The sequence below is a fragment of the Prunus mume genome, linkage group LG4 (assembly GCF_029339155.1).
Source record: "Prunus mume cultivar Tortuosa linkage group LG4, ASM2933915v1, whole genome shotgun sequence".
Classification (NCBI taxonomy): Eukaryota; Viridiplantae; Streptophyta; class Magnoliopsida; order Rosales; family Rosaceae; genus Prunus; species Prunus mume.
This window is the reverse complement of record NC_142701.1, coordinates 13,824,936-13,842,918: the sequence shown is the minus strand read 5'-3', so window position 1 is coordinate 13,842,918 and position 17,983 is coordinate 13,824,936. Positions and strand designations below refer to the sequence as shown.

Genomic DNA, 17,983 nt, shown 5'->3' with positions numbered 1-17,983 from the left:
GATTCCCCTCTAGTTGCTCTCCACAAGTAAGGGAATGTAGCGGTGATTAATTGCTGTCCACAACCATAAAGACTTTGAACCATAAACACATCCTACATGAAAGAGTAATTTTGTCTGCATGCATATAAAAAAGGGACTGGAGAAGATGTAGATAGCAGAAAAGTTGAGCCACAAATTGGAAAAGATAAAGACCCAGAGATTAATTTACAGAGTCGAGACACAAACTACACTTTTGGAAAATACAGTCATGTTTTCAATGATGTTGTTGTGCATAAAAAGTTAGATGCTAAAACGAATAGGTGGAGGAGGGAGGAGAATCCAAAGTGATCAACCCAAACCAACCCACATCCCGGATTGATTAGAATCATTGAAAAAGGCTTCTCTGGCAATTTACGCAAACTCACCACCTTTTGATTTCTCACTACTCACTCTCTCAATTATTGCTCTCTCTCTCTGTCTCTCTCTGTCCAATCTCTATCTGGAGGTCTTTTTCCTGTGTGAGACAGACACAGGCCCACCACATCTGCAATAAGCTCACCAAGAAAACAACTCCCTGCCTAAACAAGAAGCTAGAACATTAATTGTGATGTAATTTGAAGACTAATACCAGACTTATTAATAACATTAGTAGATCACGAGTTTATACCTTATGATATATACATATAATAATAAATAAAATACGTGTTATAATATAAATAAAGTATATATATATATTACGTGGTTGTATTACGATCTTACTCAAAACTAACTCGAGTAATTTACTCAAATAATTTTTTCCTTTTTTTGGCTTTTTGCTCATATATTTTCAATTTTGTTTTTGGCATGTAAGTTTTCTTTCTTATTGTAAAGGGTGCTGCTAAAATATAACTCTGATTTATTCATCTCCTTAAAAAAATAGCAAAACCTAATTATACAAATTAGAAAGGAAATCTTCAAAGAAAAATTGTAAATGAGTGTCCTTTGGAGCAACTCCATCCATTTGCCCTGCCATGGCAAGGGGGGGTTAAGCATTACTATTCACGTGAATAGTAGTTGCCTGCAAAATATTTCCGTTTCCACTGTTGCCATAGCAAAGGCAATTACTATTCATTTTTTTATTTTTTTCACAAATTTTTTTACCTCAATAATTAATTTGGATAATATTTTCGGGTTCCTAAGTGTCAATACTATTCATATCTCATAATCGGATAAAATTTTCAATTTCATATTTCATATAAATTTTTTAAAAAAAAATTGGCTGATATTTATAGAAAAAAAAATTTCATTAATTTTTGGGTATTTAAAAAAAAATTCTAAATTTTTTCCAGTATTTTATTGCAAAAAAATTGGTTGCCGTTGGATTGGAGGAAAAATCCGATCGAAAAGCCCAGACGACGCCACGTGCCAAAAAAAATCAAATGAGTGGGTGACGCCTAACCTAGCATCACCCAACCTCGAGCTGGCTGAGGGTCACTCGTCTTCGTGGGTCCCACTCCCAACCCGGGCTTGGGCTCCTCACTGGAACGTCATTCCCCCCCTTCCCCCCCAAACAGCCTTAGGCTTAGCTCACCGGTGGAGTTGCTCTTACGTCAATTATAAATCTTACCCTATCATGTTTTCATAAGTACATGTCACAATCCCTTCATGTAAGATGAAAAGGACATAAAAATTCATCCAATTTTCACTATAATTAAAAAATGATGCTCCTTAACAGTGGGAGTTGTACTTTGCATTTTGCTTTTCGCGAGACCAATATGATTGCTCATATAATAACTTGTGTTGCTCTTTCTTTAGATGAAGCGTTAAGATGGTATGACTCCCGATATCATATATGATGAAGACTGTATGTAATCGGTTATTTTTTTAAAATAAAATATCACTTCTTCTATAAATAAATAAATAAAAACTTAATTCTACCTGCATCAAAACAGTCCTAAAAATTCATATCCCAATGTGGTAATATTTATTTATTTATTTTTGTTCCACCATGAAAAAAAAATTTGATTGATGTGAGAGAACCCCAAATCATGTATGGAGGACATTTTATGGTAAATGCATAATAATTATATTGGTGGAAATTGAATAAATCACCATGTAAACAACATGTCCAAAATGTTGAATATTTGCATTTGCTGAAGATGGGAAAAGAGAGTACGACTACGAAGGAGAAGGCACGGAATGGCGACGAGTGTTGACAAATGCCCTCTTGGATCCGCCGCTTTGTAAATGATTGCTTTGACCAACCCCACGCAAGACACGTGGTGTCGCTGTCAAAGCCAAATAATATTCACGTGGCGGATATGAAAGCTCCAGGTAACTCCACGTCATCCACTCGGCTGTCTCCAGCTACGTGTATAGATCAGGACACGTTGAAAAGTAATTCCCACTAGATCTCACCGAGTTTGGCTTCGTTACAGCCGTCCGATCATCACACGACCTTGATTGACTTTGTTTTTTCTTCCTTTGTGTTATAGACAAGTGATAATGAAGAAGATAAGGAATGGTGGAAAATAAATGTATTTTATTTATTTATTATTATTTAAAATTGTGTGAAGAGAAATAAATTGAAGTGGTCATGGAGGATACAGCTAACCGTGTTGATTAGGGTTGCCCACCTCAACGCAATTAACTCATTTCTTATGTTTGGTAGGTTGAATTTTACATCTAATCAATCAAATTAATGGAAATCTATGTGTATAAAGCGAAACCATGATTTGTTCAACATTTACATCCATATTATTTTAATATTTTAATATTTTAGTTTTTTTTTTAATTTTTTATTTTCTTGGTCTATATGGGGACCTAGAAAATTATTGGAGATATATAATATTTAATTTTGTACATGCAACACGTTTAGCTCAAGAATGTTTGTTAATCAAAAAGCAAAATGAAACATCAATTGCTTTCACCAGGTTGAGTCATAAAATATAGGGAAAAATACGAGAATGCCAATATCTATCGAGATGATATCGATATAATGAGACTATTTATTACAACAATTCTATCGAAATAACACTGTTACACTAATGGTGTTATTTATTTGGAAGCATTTCCCTAAAACATATGAGTTTTCCTCATGGTTTTCCATTCGACCTTCTATATATCTAGCTCAATATTGAAAGGAATGGTTGCTTCATGAGGGTGTAATTTGTATTTATTTAATGAAAAGAAAAACTTTATGTTATTGTTTAATGCATGATTACTTTTTTTATACTTAAATAAACTTTTTAGTACATGATAATTTAGTGTGATGCATGTATTGATGTAATCAAAAGAAGAAGAAAAAAAAACTAAATGAATGATCAAGTCAGTCTTTTAAAGTGTTATTCAGCACAAAAAGAAAAAAGAAAAAAGAAAGGCATAATTGAAAGCACGACATGGATGGACACATGGGGGAGCTAGCTAGGCCAATTTCTTTTTCTTTTTTGTCTAATATATATTCTTGCAAAATTCGTGCATCCTTGAATATTTCAAGGGTATTTCTGGATGATTTAATGATGAAGAAGCATTACAACACAATAAAGCAAACCTGAATATTTCAAATGAATGCATGAATTGATTATCTTGGAATTTAATGATTTAACTTAATGCTGACATGACAATTGCATGCAACAACAATGAGACTAACCACCCCACTCTTAATTACTTTTGCATTTGCCATTCATATATAGTATATATATGAAATCATTGATGGAAGGGGTAGTCCTATTTTTAGATTGTTTAAGTCTAATAATTCTATAATAAAAAAATTTCGTAGTTTGTTGTGGTTTGTCTTATCTTTAAGTTATTTTATTTTTATTTAGTTTTGGCTTTTGATATGGATTTGTCATTTTTGCCGTTGTGCGGCGGATCTGTTTTGTAGGTTTGAGTACATGTGCTTTTGGTTGCTAAATCAATTTTTTTTTTTTTTTTGGCACATGGTGATAGTTGTTTTATTAATTAATGATGATGAATGAAACAAATACAAAAACTGAGTAAGTCCTAAAGGATTAGACGAGTACCTATACACTAATAGGCATTTTGGTCATCAACTACTACGTAGCCTAGCCTCTAAACCCCACGTGGGAGAAGAAACCTTGCCTCCGTAGAGCGACCCCCCATTCCCTAGAAACATAGCCATAAAAACTACAAGTTACAATCCTCAAACAATACATCTGAAATAAAATCTGGGGGCTTCTCAAACCAAGTTAGTGAAGTCTCAACATGAAGAGCAAAGCGCGCTAGCTATACGGCGAGCAACAGAGTTGGCAGTGCGACGGATGTGGGTAAAACCATCTCCAATATATGTGCACCAACAAGTTCTTGGTATCCACCACAACAGGCCCAAGTAAAGATCTGTCAATGGATGTACTTCGAATAGCTGAAAGAATCTAGAGAGCATCACTCTCAAAAGAAATATTACGCAAACCCCTTTCCTCCGCCAATAACACTCCTTCCCGTGCCATCTTCATTGCGAACAACAATGCCTATGCCGCCCTCGCTAGTCCCGGGCTGCCAGGCGCCGTCAACATTCATCTTTAGACAGCCAATATTAGGTTTGGTCCATCTACGCACTAACTTCCTGAGGTTGTATACGTTGATCATTCCACAACCATCCATTTCGAGCTTCCCATGTATACAACATGTCATAAGAAAGACTTCAAAAACATAGGTTGCGAACTTGCGAGAGATTCCGAGCATGCATGAACCCATTCCTTCGTGCTAGCTGTTCGGTGGCTGCAACCACACATTCTTTGCAAACGGACAATATCTAAGCACATGGAGCGATGATTCTGTGTAGGAGTTGGAGAAAACACAGTCGTTGTCCACCTGCACATGTTTCTTAAGAAAATTGTCTTTTGCACGGAGGATATTTGAGCAAACTCTCCACCAAAAGTGGCGCACCTTTCCTGGCACCTTGGCATTCCAAATAGATGACCAAACATGATGTTGACCACTTCATGCGAAGTAGGAGGAGGATGCACAAACTTGACTTGCCGCACCTCTTACTACGTCTAAGGGCATGTGGAGGACATGTTTTTCATGTAATTTAGCCATCTTTGAATTGTGCGTGATTTTCTCCGGATCAATTCAACGTGTTATTGCATTTGGTCACTCGAGAAGATTTTTTTACCCACATTCGGCACATTGTTGCTTTATACTTTTGTTTGTTTATCAATAAAAACTATCGCTTATCCTCAAATAAAAAATGAAATCATTGACGGTTACATTTCAATTAAGATTTTAAATGATTTCAAACGAGTTATAAAGTTGATGGAGTTTAATTGAATCTAATAGAGTTTGACTGAATTCTACAAACTCCACATAAATTTTGACTAAATTCATATATATATATATATATATATATAATTGAGTTTGTTAGACTTTTATTATTGATTTTAATAGAGTTTATAGCATTAAAAAAAAATAAAAAAAGTTATAAAAACAATAATGTAGTTATTTAAGAAATAAAAAAAGGTTGGTGGCAACGACAATGGTGGTTGTGGAACTTGGGGAGGTGGTGTTGGTGTCAATGGCGGTGGTGGTTGAGCTAGTGGCTCTAAGGGTAAGGGCGGTGGTGGTGGCTGTGGTTGTGGGGATGGCGGCAGTGATGGTGGTGGTGGTGACAGGGATGAGGATGGCAATGACGGTAGGGTTGGTAGTAGGGGTGGCAGCAATGGTGGTGGTGGAGGTGCAAGTTACGTTTAGGGGTGGTGGTGGCGCTGGGGTTGGGGGCGGCGGTGGTGATGACGATGGTGGTGGTAATGGTGGTAGTGGTAAAGGTCGTGGTGGCGGCAATGATAGTCATGACAAGATGGTGGTAGTTGAGATGGTGAAATCATATCTTGAAAATAAAAATAGGGCTTGTCTAATATAGATCCCTACATTTTCTATTTCCTAGACATATACCCATCACTCTATAATCTATGTGTAAAACCCAATTTCAAATTTAAATCTATGTTTTTACATCATTGCCACTAAACTTCATATTTTATTTATAATTTATTTCAAGCATTTCATTAACTGCCATAATTGTAATTAATATACTCCCTATTAATAGCATATCAATCACCCCATTTCTTTTAGTTGTCATTCCCTCTCACATCTCGCCCCCTAAAATTACAAACAAACAAAAAAATCTGTAAATTACATATCCAATAATGTACCTATGAAAAATATAATCTAAATATATACAAATAAAATATAGGTATATAATTTACCAAAAAACAAAAAACAAAGTCAGTTACTTTGTAATTGCGTATATTTTTCATAATTAAAAATAGGTACACAATAATTTATATAAAATATAGGTACATTATTTACCCACAAGTAAATTATTTTACAATATATCTGTAAATGTGTATAGATAAATTATTTGGAATAGATAATTATGTACACTTTTCGTACTAGGTAAATTATGTTTTTCATAAAACAAACAAGTAATAGGTACATTATTTTTTCAACATAATTAGTATGTACAGTTTTATGCATAAACAATTATAAAGTGGATTATTAGTCATGTATAATTCATAAAAAGAAAAAAAAACATAAACATTTTATTAAACAAACCGATTACCTAAATTTGAATTTATTGTTAAATTTTTTAAAAAACGTTTCAAAATTAATTCCTACATTCATTACAACCATTTGGAGATCTTTTCAAATTCAACATCTATCATTATATACAATCCAATTAAAAACTGTTTCCATATTGATTCCTACATTAATATACAAAATGCAATAATGGCTTAGTTGGGGGTATTTTTGGAATCTGAAAAGTACAATAAATCAGATTCTATGCTTAATTAGGTAACTTGCTGAGTTGGATCCTAGTCATGAGTTTTTACTTATACAAATTGAGTATTATTTATAGGAACAAAAAGTGAAGGGTTTTAGATACGACAAATTGAATTTGAAGGGTGTAAGCCAAATTTACTAATAAAAATAATATATCTATCAAAATCTCTTGGGGGGGAAGCAAAGATTTGTCATGACCTAAAATTAGTCTAGAATGAAATGAAATCCATCACTTTTTGCATTTCCTTTCTTTTAAAATCAATGAATTTTTTAATACACCCAAACTTTTATTGAGCCTTTTAAAGTCATGATTGAATACATCGTAAATTTGGATGGAGTTTAGAAAGTATGGATTGAATACACCTATAATTTTTTAGACTTCTAAAAAATCGTGGTTAAATACACCTCGACTTTTAAACTTCTTTAAAATCTTTTAAAATCTCAATTGGATATACCCCTTAACAAGTATATATGACTATATTATAAATTTGTGATGGTCAACTAGTTAGCTTAAACATGGGTTCTTCAATAACTTCTAATTAATTGGTTTTTTACCCTCCAAAATATGTTTTAGGGAAAATAACCAAAGTAGAGATTTTTATTTTTTTATAAGATAACCAAACTAGAGGTGCACATATAATATTGTAGTGGCAATGACTTGGAAGGGGGAAAATATTTTTATTCACCACTTTAACCCAATGTATACTCTCATCACCCTTCTCAACACTTGACATGTGTCCATTGACATAAACATAGTTAACCATTTGCTTTGTATTTATGGAACCATGGTTATATCAATGAATACGTGTCAATAATTAAGAAGGATGATGAGTGTATACCTTGAATTAAAGTGGTGAAAAAAAATGCTCTCGGAAAATTAGTCAATTGAAAGTAGTTATTTATGCATAACATATATATAAATTACAATTATTATGAATTTTTTGTTGAGCCAAACATTTATTTCTTTAAAGTAACAAGTGGGTTTTGGGAAGATTTGTTGTTCACGTTATGATGAAAACATGTCAATTTAGTTTTCATGTGTCAAAAAGGTGAAGCATATAACACGACAACCCATCAATTTAACATGATTAAGGAATGCTATTACCTTCTCTTTTGTACTTTCTCTTTTTGCATTTTCATTAACTAGAACCATCTATCTTTTAGGTCACCTTTTAAAGTATATTAAAACTCACATACATATACAGTGAAAATTCGTGTTAATCACAACTCGGGTTAAATACTAAATTATCACATTGTTAATCAAATGACTAAATAATTTTTGTTTGACAGATGATCTCAAAAGAGAAGGGGTTCGGTTATATCAAACAACATTGCATAATAAAAAGAAAAGTTCAAAAGGAAAATAGTTAGTATTTTCCGTTAAATTATGTGCATTATGGTCCCCCAATAAAAGAAATTCGATTTGACAAGTCAGCAAATCTGAGATCATATTGGAAGGAAATCACATTCACTGCAAATATAAAAGTATTTTTTTTATAGATAACATTGCAATAAGGCAACATGAAAAAGATGACATGTCACAATCTTTTTCTTTGGGTTAGAACAAGAAAAAACAGCTAAGTATGGCAATAAGACAACATACGTGTAGTGTAGAAGAAGTGTCTTTTGTTTTTTTTGTTTTGTTTGAGGAGGAGTGTATTTATTGCCTGGCCCCACATTGCTTATTAGGATGAGTGAATGTAATTTCACTCAGGATTATGCTAGAGATACCAACTTTAAATACCAAATTATGTACCATCTTTCTAATAGAGGTGGAGCCCACGTACTGATGGTCCCACGCTATTAGAGAGATGTCTGTAATGTCTCCTAGCATTTTTCTTTCAACGAATCTGTTGAAATGGTAATTATTCAATTTTCTAAAATTTGAATAAAAGGCAATTCCCCCATTTGTAGACAGATCACCAAATACAAGACCAAAACTCAGCCGTAAATTTGAACTCTCATCTACCCAAAATGCAAGCATTTGAGTTTTTATTGGCAATTTTACATAATACATACTTATTTGAGTATGAATGATAGAATCAAGTATTCGAGTATGAAGTTAGGAGCGCAACAGGGATGCTATTTTTATCCCCGACTGAACCGGCCGTATTTAAAATATATATTGGTTATTTTTTATATGAATTTATTATTAGGGTGGCTTCCAACTTAATCTCTTGACTCCCACAAATTTTATATTCTACATATTGTATTTTGTATTCAATAAACACTAAATATATGTATTTGAGATTTACGATGAGTTGAATAAGTATTTCAATACAAATACATATCTAATTCTGTAATTTATAATAAAAAGGAGACCGGTTGACAAGTATATATCTAATTCTGTAATTCACAATAAAAAGGAGACCGGTTGAGTAGAGGAAAGCATATTAGCATATTCTCACTTCTATGATATCATCTTGGTATTTCCTTTTCCTAATTTAATATTCTTTTTCCATTTAAAAGTGAATAATTATTGGGGATACGTCTCCCCACCCCCACCCAAGTAAAAATAAAATAAGCATCGTATGCCAAAAAGACAAAATTCCTGAAACACTGGAAATAAAATAAAACCTTTTCCTTTCCCTTTTTTTTATTTGACAATAATGAACATATAATATTTGCAAAATAAATAAATAAATAAATAAAAATCTGGTAAGTCTTGAGTTGACTCAGTGGGTCAATAATTTTTCGACCCAAAAGAAAAAAAGAAAAAAAAATCAATACTATAAATCCGACCCAGCAAGAAAAACCAGATTTCTTTTTAAAAAAAATAAAAATAAAGGAGGTATTATTATTGGCAATATTATTATTTATATTATTGTTTTTTTGTGGATACGGAAGCGGAAGCTGTCTTTGCCTTTCTCTGCTTCCCTGAGGATCTGAAGCCTTTCTCTGTCTGCTTTGCTTAATGAGCAAAACACAAAGTCAGAGAAAAGAGCTTCTTCCTGCTTCTTAGCTTTTCGTTTGTAATAGTTTCCCTTTTGTTCTTTCTTTCTTTCTTTGAACCTTGTACTCTGAATTCTGAAACATATATATATATATATATATATTTTCACAGGCTCTCTCTGCCTCTCATTGTGTAACGCATATACATATATGTGTCTGTCTCCTGTATCTCTGTATATATAAAGTTTGAGGTTCTCAAAAATATTTAGCAGAGTTGGTTTTAGAGTGCTTTTACAGGTTTTGAATATAAGCTTTTGCCCGGGCTTTTTGACGCTCGGGTTCATCCGAAATCATGAACTCCGAGACAGAGCTCCCTGATCGGCTCGAACCAGAACAACCCAATTCTTGCTTCTTGCAGAAGTTCAAGCTCTACGAGACTCGCTCGGTACTGTACATGTTCATATATATATATATATATATATGCGTGTTTTCAGTATAGACTTGGAAATTGTGTGTGCGCGCTTGTTTCAAGCTTTGATCTGTTTTGATTTTTGGAATGCATATACTATTTGGTTTCTTGTTTGTGTGTGTGTGTGTTAGAATTGTTTATGCATGACTGCTAGTTGCTATTGATTTTGATATTTTCTTTTTTGCAATTTTTTTGGTTTTTTGCATTGACTGGATCAGCATAATACGCATCCTGCTAGATTGCTAATGTTAGTTCTGTAAAGTTGGATTTGACTTGGAGGAGGATGGTGTTGAACTCATTCCAATTCAGTTTTGGCACAAATATTTGAGATTTGAACAGTTTTTAAGTTTTGGTTCTGATTCTACACTGATTTTAGTCAACTTTATGATTTGGGTTTTTTATTTTTAGTTAGTTTGAGTTCATATATGTATATATGTATGCAGATTTCCGGATAGGCTTTGCCATTGAATCTGCTAGTTCTTACACAGAACCGGGAGCCTTTGCAAATCTTGACCTGCTGTCCATCTAATTTGATTTGTTTAAAATTCAGGGCAATAAAGCTTGAATACTGGCCTTACAATCTCTTTCTATTCCTATTTAATTTGGAAATCTAATCTCTTTTTAACTCTTTCAGATAGAAATTGGACATTAATGCCTTCGGTTGTTGAAATCTGTCTGTTTTATTGCTCTCCTTTTAGGAACATAGAAAAAAAAAAAAGTGTGAATCCATTGGCTTGTTTATTTCTTTCACCTCATTGTTGTGCCAATGTTGAGCTCATCTATTATTAATGCGAGTTTTGTATGCAACAGAATTTTTATATGATAGGAAGAGACAAAAGCAGAACCTTTTGGAGGGTCTTAAAGATTGACAGATTGGATCCATCTGAGTTAAACATTCTTGAAGATCCTGCAACATATTCGGATGATGAGTGCTACGACCTTCTAAAACGAATACATGAAGGAAACAAATCAATGGGTGGACTTAAATTTATCACCATTTGTTATGGAATTGTTGGTATGAATTCTTTGCATGGTTTTATACTTTTGCCATCTTTTGCATTCTTACTTTAAAATCCTAAGATGTTTTCTTCTGATTTTAGGGTTCGTGAAATTTCTGGGACCTTATTACATGCTAATTATTACAAAAAGAAGGAAAATTGGAGCGATTTGTGGCCATACAATCTATGCAATTTCCAAGAGCGAGATGATCCCAGTTCCAAATCCTGCTGTGCGATCAAAATTGGCTAATTCTAAGAATGAGAACAGGTCTTTTGTCCATTTTGTATGTAAATGTAATATGTACTTGGTACTTCTAAAGCATTCTAAGAGAGTAGTATTCAGAATTTTACCTTGCCAGTTTGTAGTTCAATAAGAATCGTGCCATGGTGTTATGTTATTTATGTTTCAATTAATTTGTGTGGGGAAAATAGTCTAGTAGTAGAAAGTTCTTCATTGTGGAGAAAATCTGTGTACTATATTGTTAATAGTTAAAGCACCCCTCAGTGTGAAATTAATGATGTGGGCCTTCTCGATCCAGACTTGGCTCTTGTTCTTCTGGTACCTTAGTTTGTCATTTCTAAGATAAGGCAAATAATGAATCTGGACTATTTTGATTTGATAAATGTGAAATGTTCTTTGTTAGATCCTTCTTTGTTAAGCTTTTTAGGGGCTATTGCCACTTGCCTTGCCAGTTCATGTGCAGGGGCAAACTTCATTGCCATTGTGATGTAAATATAAATATTGAATGAGACAAGGTATCATCAAGGTTTCACTGGGGAAATCAATTTCTTTCCTTTTCTCCTTTTTTTCCCCTTTCTGGTTAATATTTGTACTTCATAAAGTTGTTTCATCAGTATTTTTTCCCACTTGTTTAAATTATAAAGTTATTTATTGACGTACATTACTCCTCTTTTTCCTTTTCTTGTTGACATAGATACAAGAAGCTCCTATGCACAGTGGATCTCACAAAGGACTTCTTTTTCAGCTATTCATACCATGTCATGTCTAGTTTGCAAAAGAACTTATGTGATAATAAGAGAGGACCAATCCTTTATGAAAAAATGTTTGTTTGGAACGAATACTTGACTCGTGGAATCCGAAATAGTCTGAAGAATACTCTCTGGACAGTTGCCTTGGTGTACGGATTCTTTAAACAGGTAAGAACGCTCATTGCTTCAGTGGCACTGCTTATAACTGGAAACTGAGTGATTTCTTACCATAGCATGCCAGAACTTCTTTTGCACTTGAATTTCCTTCAGTTTGCTATTTTTGTCCTCGTATGTGTGTGACTATTTTACCCATTTTCAAAGTCTGAAAATCTTGGTGATGTTACATTTTGTAATTGGTAACTTTAGGTATTAGCTTGTTAATGTTTTCGTAAGTCCGGTACTTGGGAGCGCTTTCTATTTCTTAATATTTACAGAATTGCCAGAATAAATTGACAGTATGGTCTGTGATTAGTTGTACCCATGTCCCATGACTTTGACAGTGTAGTGATTAATGCAGGATTTCATCCTTGATAGTTTTTCCTAAGGAAGTTTTGTGCACATTGTTTTGTACTTTTATGGTAAACTTGAAAAGTTTGATATGATATTAATGGTTTCATGCTTCAATATCCAGGTCAATCTTTCTGTATCTGGCAGGGATTTCAAGTTGACCCTCATTGCCAGACGTTCTCGCCACTTTGCTGGCACCAGGTTTGTATACTGCTAATGCTCTTTCCTGTATTAGTTAATTGTTAATGCTATATTCTTTAGATATGTCTCATACACCTGAGTTCCCACATGTGCAGATATTTAAAGCGAGGTGTAAATGAGAAGGGTAGAGTAGCTAATGATGTTGAGACAGAACAGATTGTTATTGAAGATGCTGCTGGAGGATCCCCAGTGCAAATAAGTTCTATTGTGCAGAACCGAGGCTCAATTCCCCTTTTCTGGTCCCAGGAAACCTCTCGTCTAAATATCAAACCTGACATAATATGTATGACTTCAGAACACCCACTTTATCTTATTCTCTGTGGTTATTTCTCATATGTTTCACTGACATTCTATCTTTTGCAAGTATCGAGGAAGGATCATAATTACGAGGCGACGAGACTTCATTTTGAAAATCTTGTCCGGAGATATGGAGATCCAATAATTATTTTGAATCTGATTAAGGTAGGACTTGTTTACTTGAATGGGCATCCATGCTTTGCTTTTTGCTATTCTTGTCCTTCAACTGTCTTCCCTTATTTGCTTCTTGCAATAATGATTGCTATTGTTAGAAATGTGAGAAGAAGCCTCGAGAAACAATTCTCCGTGCAGAGTTTGCAAATGCTATCACATATATCAATAAGAGTTTAACAGATGCGAGTCGTCTAAGGTTTCTCCATTGGGATCTGCACAAACATGCCAGAGGGTACTAGCTTTTCCCTTTGTATTATAGATAAAAGGAATGTCATGACTTAAAAGTATGGTTGAGATTAATAGAACCTGTATCTTTTGCAGCAAAGCTACCAATGTGTTGACAGATCTAGGAAGAGTGGCTACGTTTGCATTGGGTTTGACTGGAATCTTCTATTGTCAAGTAACTCCTAATTTAGGGCCTGAAGGATTATTGAAGGGTTCCTTCTTTGAGTAAGTTATTCTTGTCAAGAGACCGCCTTTTGGCTTGGTATTCCTATGTCATATGATTTGTTTTTCAGTAGTTTTAAAGTAGGTACATATAACCATATATACTCGTAGGTGTTTCAAAGTATGCATGTTTAAAGTACTTGCAAGCTATTTACAATGCCTACAACTTTGATGCGATGCAGGAAAAATGATGATAGTGGTAAGTGCTTGCAACATAGCTGTTCCAGAAAAGATGAGGATGATGATAGCCTAGGAACAGAAATTAGCAATGGTAGTGACGATGCAAGCAGAAATTATGACGTCAGATCCCCAATGTTTCAAAAAGGAGTCCTGAGGACCAATTGTATCGACTGTTTAGATCGCACAAACGTTGCCCAATATGCTTATGGGCTAGTTGGTCTTGGACATCAGCTGCATGCTTTAGGAATTACAGAATCCCCAGATATTGATCTAGATAACCCTCTGGCTGAAGATTTGATGAGAGTTTATGAGGCAATGGGTGACACACTTGCACTACAGTACGGTGGTTCTGCAGCTCACAATAAGGTAACCCTTCTAAACATCTCCTGCAGAAGAGTACTTAAATTGCATGATTTCAGATCTCAACTTCTGGGTATCTGATATAAATAAATTGTTTGAAACAGATATTCTCTGAGACTAGAGGCCAATGGAAGGCAGCAACTCAATCGCAGGAGTTCTTTAGAACTCTACAACGGTTTTACAGTAATGCCTACATGGATGCTGAGAAACAAGATGCTATTAATGTGTAAGTCAAATAAGCCCCTTTTTTTTGTAATTAACAGGTTAATAGTTGCCTTTGTTTTTTCTCAAAGAAAACTCAAGGAACCTGGAAATTGTACCTTGATATACTCTGTATATTTCCTTGGGAATAATGTAATCTAATGAATGCACTATTTCTCTTCATAATTGTGCAGATTCCTAGGGCACTATCAACCACTACAGGGTAAACCAGCACTGTGGGAATTGGATTCAGACCAGCATTACAATGTGGGGAGGCGTAATGACAATGTTAGGTATGAAATGGTCTGTCTGTTTGTTCTCTGTAATCGAAATTCAGAGGGAGACCAACATTGAAAATAGTTAACATATTCATGCACACATATCCACATATCCAGTGTTCTTTTAAGTTCCAGTTTTCTGTCAATATGGAATAATCTCTGCCGTATACTTACCTGCTTCATACGTTTTAGATATCTGGATACAGTAAAACTTAGTCTTCAAATTTATCACTGGATACGTTTATAATTGGAAACATTGGTCTCTGTACTGGAGTGACTCATATCTCTTTAGGTTTATTTTGCTGCTGCAGGAGGCATTGAACTAAAAGGGCACAATAATTTTCGTGTTGAAATTCTATATGTAAAACTCTTATTGGTTTAACAACTTATAAAAGTTCTTTAATCATTTAGTAAACATAGAATTGGTAATCCCAGATCTCTGATATCTGGCTGGATGATATTTAGGGTTAAAAATAATTGTCTGCTTATGAGGATGAGAAGTAAATCTATTGTTACTTCTTATGAAAAAGGTCAATCGATCAATATTACAGTTCCAGTCTCCTGTCTGTCTGACGTTACTAAAACGAATAAATAACCTATGACTTGCTCTACATATGACTTGAAAGACCACTTTCTATATATGTAGGTCATTTATCAAAAGGTCACTATCTGATGGCCATATGCTTTCCGAAAGTGATTCACCTATAGCAAGTACAGATGTAGGACACAATCAGCCTTTGTCTGAAATTGCACAAGGAGGTAGCAAGGGGATTTCAGAGTCTGCACCAGCAATCCCAACTTGTGAAAGTGAGATATCCTATTGCAGGTATGCTTGAATTGTAATTCATATACTTGTTACCAAGAGAGTATATTGCAACATTTTTAAGTTTCGAAGCCAAGAAATTAAATGGTCGGTCTATCTTTATTGGTGTACGCCTACAACAATTACTTTTTCCTTTCCAATGTTAAGGATAGTTGAAGTTGGTCTAAAAGGTTTGTATGTCAACCCGACTTCCAGTCTAACAATGTTCTTTTGTAGGTTCACTTCCCCAGTGCCAAGCGTGATGCAAGAAGACCAATGCCTCCAAAGTGATAATAGTTTTTATGATGAGCATGATTATGATTGTAACTTCTCAAATTTTCTGAATTCGGACTGGTTGTCTTCATCTGGAAATTCGTGTGAAGAAGAAACTTATGGAAGGTACTTACTCCTTCCCTCGCAAAAATAAGCATGCAGATTAGACTTGGCAACATTGCGCGTGAACTTCCTAGTTCTGACAACTGATAATTGGTTCTTGTCTGTAGGTCTTTTGCCAGCGTTTCGTCGGAGAATCTTGTGAATGGACCAAAGGTTGAAACGAGTACATCTGTAAGTGAATCAGGATCCACAAAAAAGGTGAGTTATTTTTTATCTTCTTGCTGGAATTACATGAAACTGTTTTAGTACTTGTGTTTATTTAGAGAAGATTAGCAACTTTCCTGATGAACAGACAAAATATAAGTTGGTTATACCATTCTACTGCACTTAGATAAGGAGAACTCTGCCATAGCATTCTTTGTTCTGTGACCACTTGACCATGTTTTGCAGAATAAAAATAGAGGAAAGTAGTTGGAACCTTTTGAATGATAGATCAAAATACCTTGGTATATATCCATTGACATTACTCACTAACTATCCCTAAAGGAAAAGAAAAGAAGTAAGGTAATGACATTACAGCAGACGACTGCAGGCTATGGTACATCTTAAAAATTGGAGGGGTGTAGGACAGTCTGAAAAGGGATGGTCTAATTTCATAGAAACTATGGCTACCGAATTTATGAAACAAGTGAATCATGCTATTTTAAAGTATTTTAGTTGCTTCTGATTTTTGTACAACTGATGTCCGCCTAAGATTGATTTCCAGACTTGCCATATTCTGTTAGATCTTTGGAACCATTAAAATTTGCCATCTTTATTTTCCTGCATTTTTTTCGCATAGAAACAAATTCTGAAGGCCTTGTTTTCTGATTTATTAGGGCAAAGAGCAATGTGAATCTGAGCTCAGTGATGATAACGGCATACTCCAGTATTCAAAAAGCTTCATGAACTGGGTAGATAACGGGGAGTTGCTGTTTCTTTGAAGCTAACTAGAAGGTTTTGCATCATAACTTTGACTCAACCCGTCCGAAGGATTTGGGTTCCTGTACATGAAATAAATGGTAAGATATCAACCAAAAGAGCATAGTGCTGGGATGTGCTGAGAAATATATTCTTCAAGGTGAAAATTAATTCTTGGATCATTGAGAATTTACAGTTTATCTTGTCATAAGGTCCATTGTCATGATAGGGGCAAGTAAAGAAAAGAAGCAATAAGCAACTCTTACAGTTGTTGTCAACTCAACCGCTTCTTGTAGGTTCTAATCTCTCTAAAATTAATTACCTGTAGATATTATTTAGATAACAACAAATTTGCTCCCTTCAAGCTCAATGCAGGTCCAGGTTTTGTTTCATTTCATTTTCTTTTCAACTTTATTTGTTGTGTATGCATTTGTGCCGGTCAGGTGGTAATGCACCAAAAATTTTGTTCACCTTGAGAAGTACAATGCTTTTGGGCATCGAACTTGGCAGCATTTGTGAGTAAACCTACTGTCCTCAAGAAAAGTAATAGAGAGAGGTGATCCAAGAGAAACCCTGATTGGATCGGAAAACCCTTCGGGCAACCAATCAAACCCTGCACATAAAGCTCCAATCAAACTTTAAGGTATGGCTGAGTGGCTTGAGGCATTGGTTTGCTGATTGACATACAAGAAGATTGTGTCATTGGTTTGCTGGTAATTTCATAACTTGCAATGGTGGAAGGCATTTACACAACCAAGTGATGGTTATCTCAGCACAACTCACAGAAAAAGGAGCAAGGGCATGTGATGTGGTAATTGCGTTAACATAGCTTTAAATTGCTCTCACAAAGCAAGATGGATGGGAAAATACAAAATAAAATAACCTAGTGCCTATTTGGACAATATCCCCTCTCATAAACTAAAGGAAAATACACGTCTCCATACTTTCTTACCAATCACAATTTGACATGTGTAGAGATTTTTCTTGAGTTACTGTGATTTTTCAACCCAAAATAAAATTTTCGAGCAAAGCTTGAGCATGTCAAGCTTGAAGATTTCAAATACACATAGATGGGAAAAAAAAAACCAAACAAACAAAAGCCGAACTCGAATTTTATTTATTTATAGTTTTGGAA

General features: G+C 34.5%; 1 protein-coding gene across 1 annotated transcript; it reads left to right on the top strand.

Annotated features, from left to right (window-relative positions):
• The first annotated feature begins 9,604 nt into the window (after positions 1–9,604).
• On the top strand, positions 9,605–17,240 carry LOC103327577 (phosphoinositide phosphatase SAC2). The gene is made up of 16 exons (XM_008229910.3): positions 9,605–10,093; positions 10,928–11,132; positions 11,218–11,383; positions 12,051–12,273; positions 12,737–12,813; positions 12,909–13,096; positions 13,178–13,275; positions 13,383–13,516; positions 13,606–13,734; positions 13,914–14,277; positions 14,376–14,497; positions 14,667–14,765; positions 15,397–15,576; positions 15,790–15,951; positions 16,056–16,146; positions 16,767–17,240. Exons 1-16 carry the CDS (start codon positions 10,001–10,003, stop codon positions 16,869–16,871), a joined length of 2,436 nt encoding a protein of 811 aa, XP_008228132.2. The 5' UTR covers positions 9,605–10,000; the 3' UTR covers positions 16,872–17,240.
• Positions 17,241–17,983: the final 743 nt, after the last annotated feature.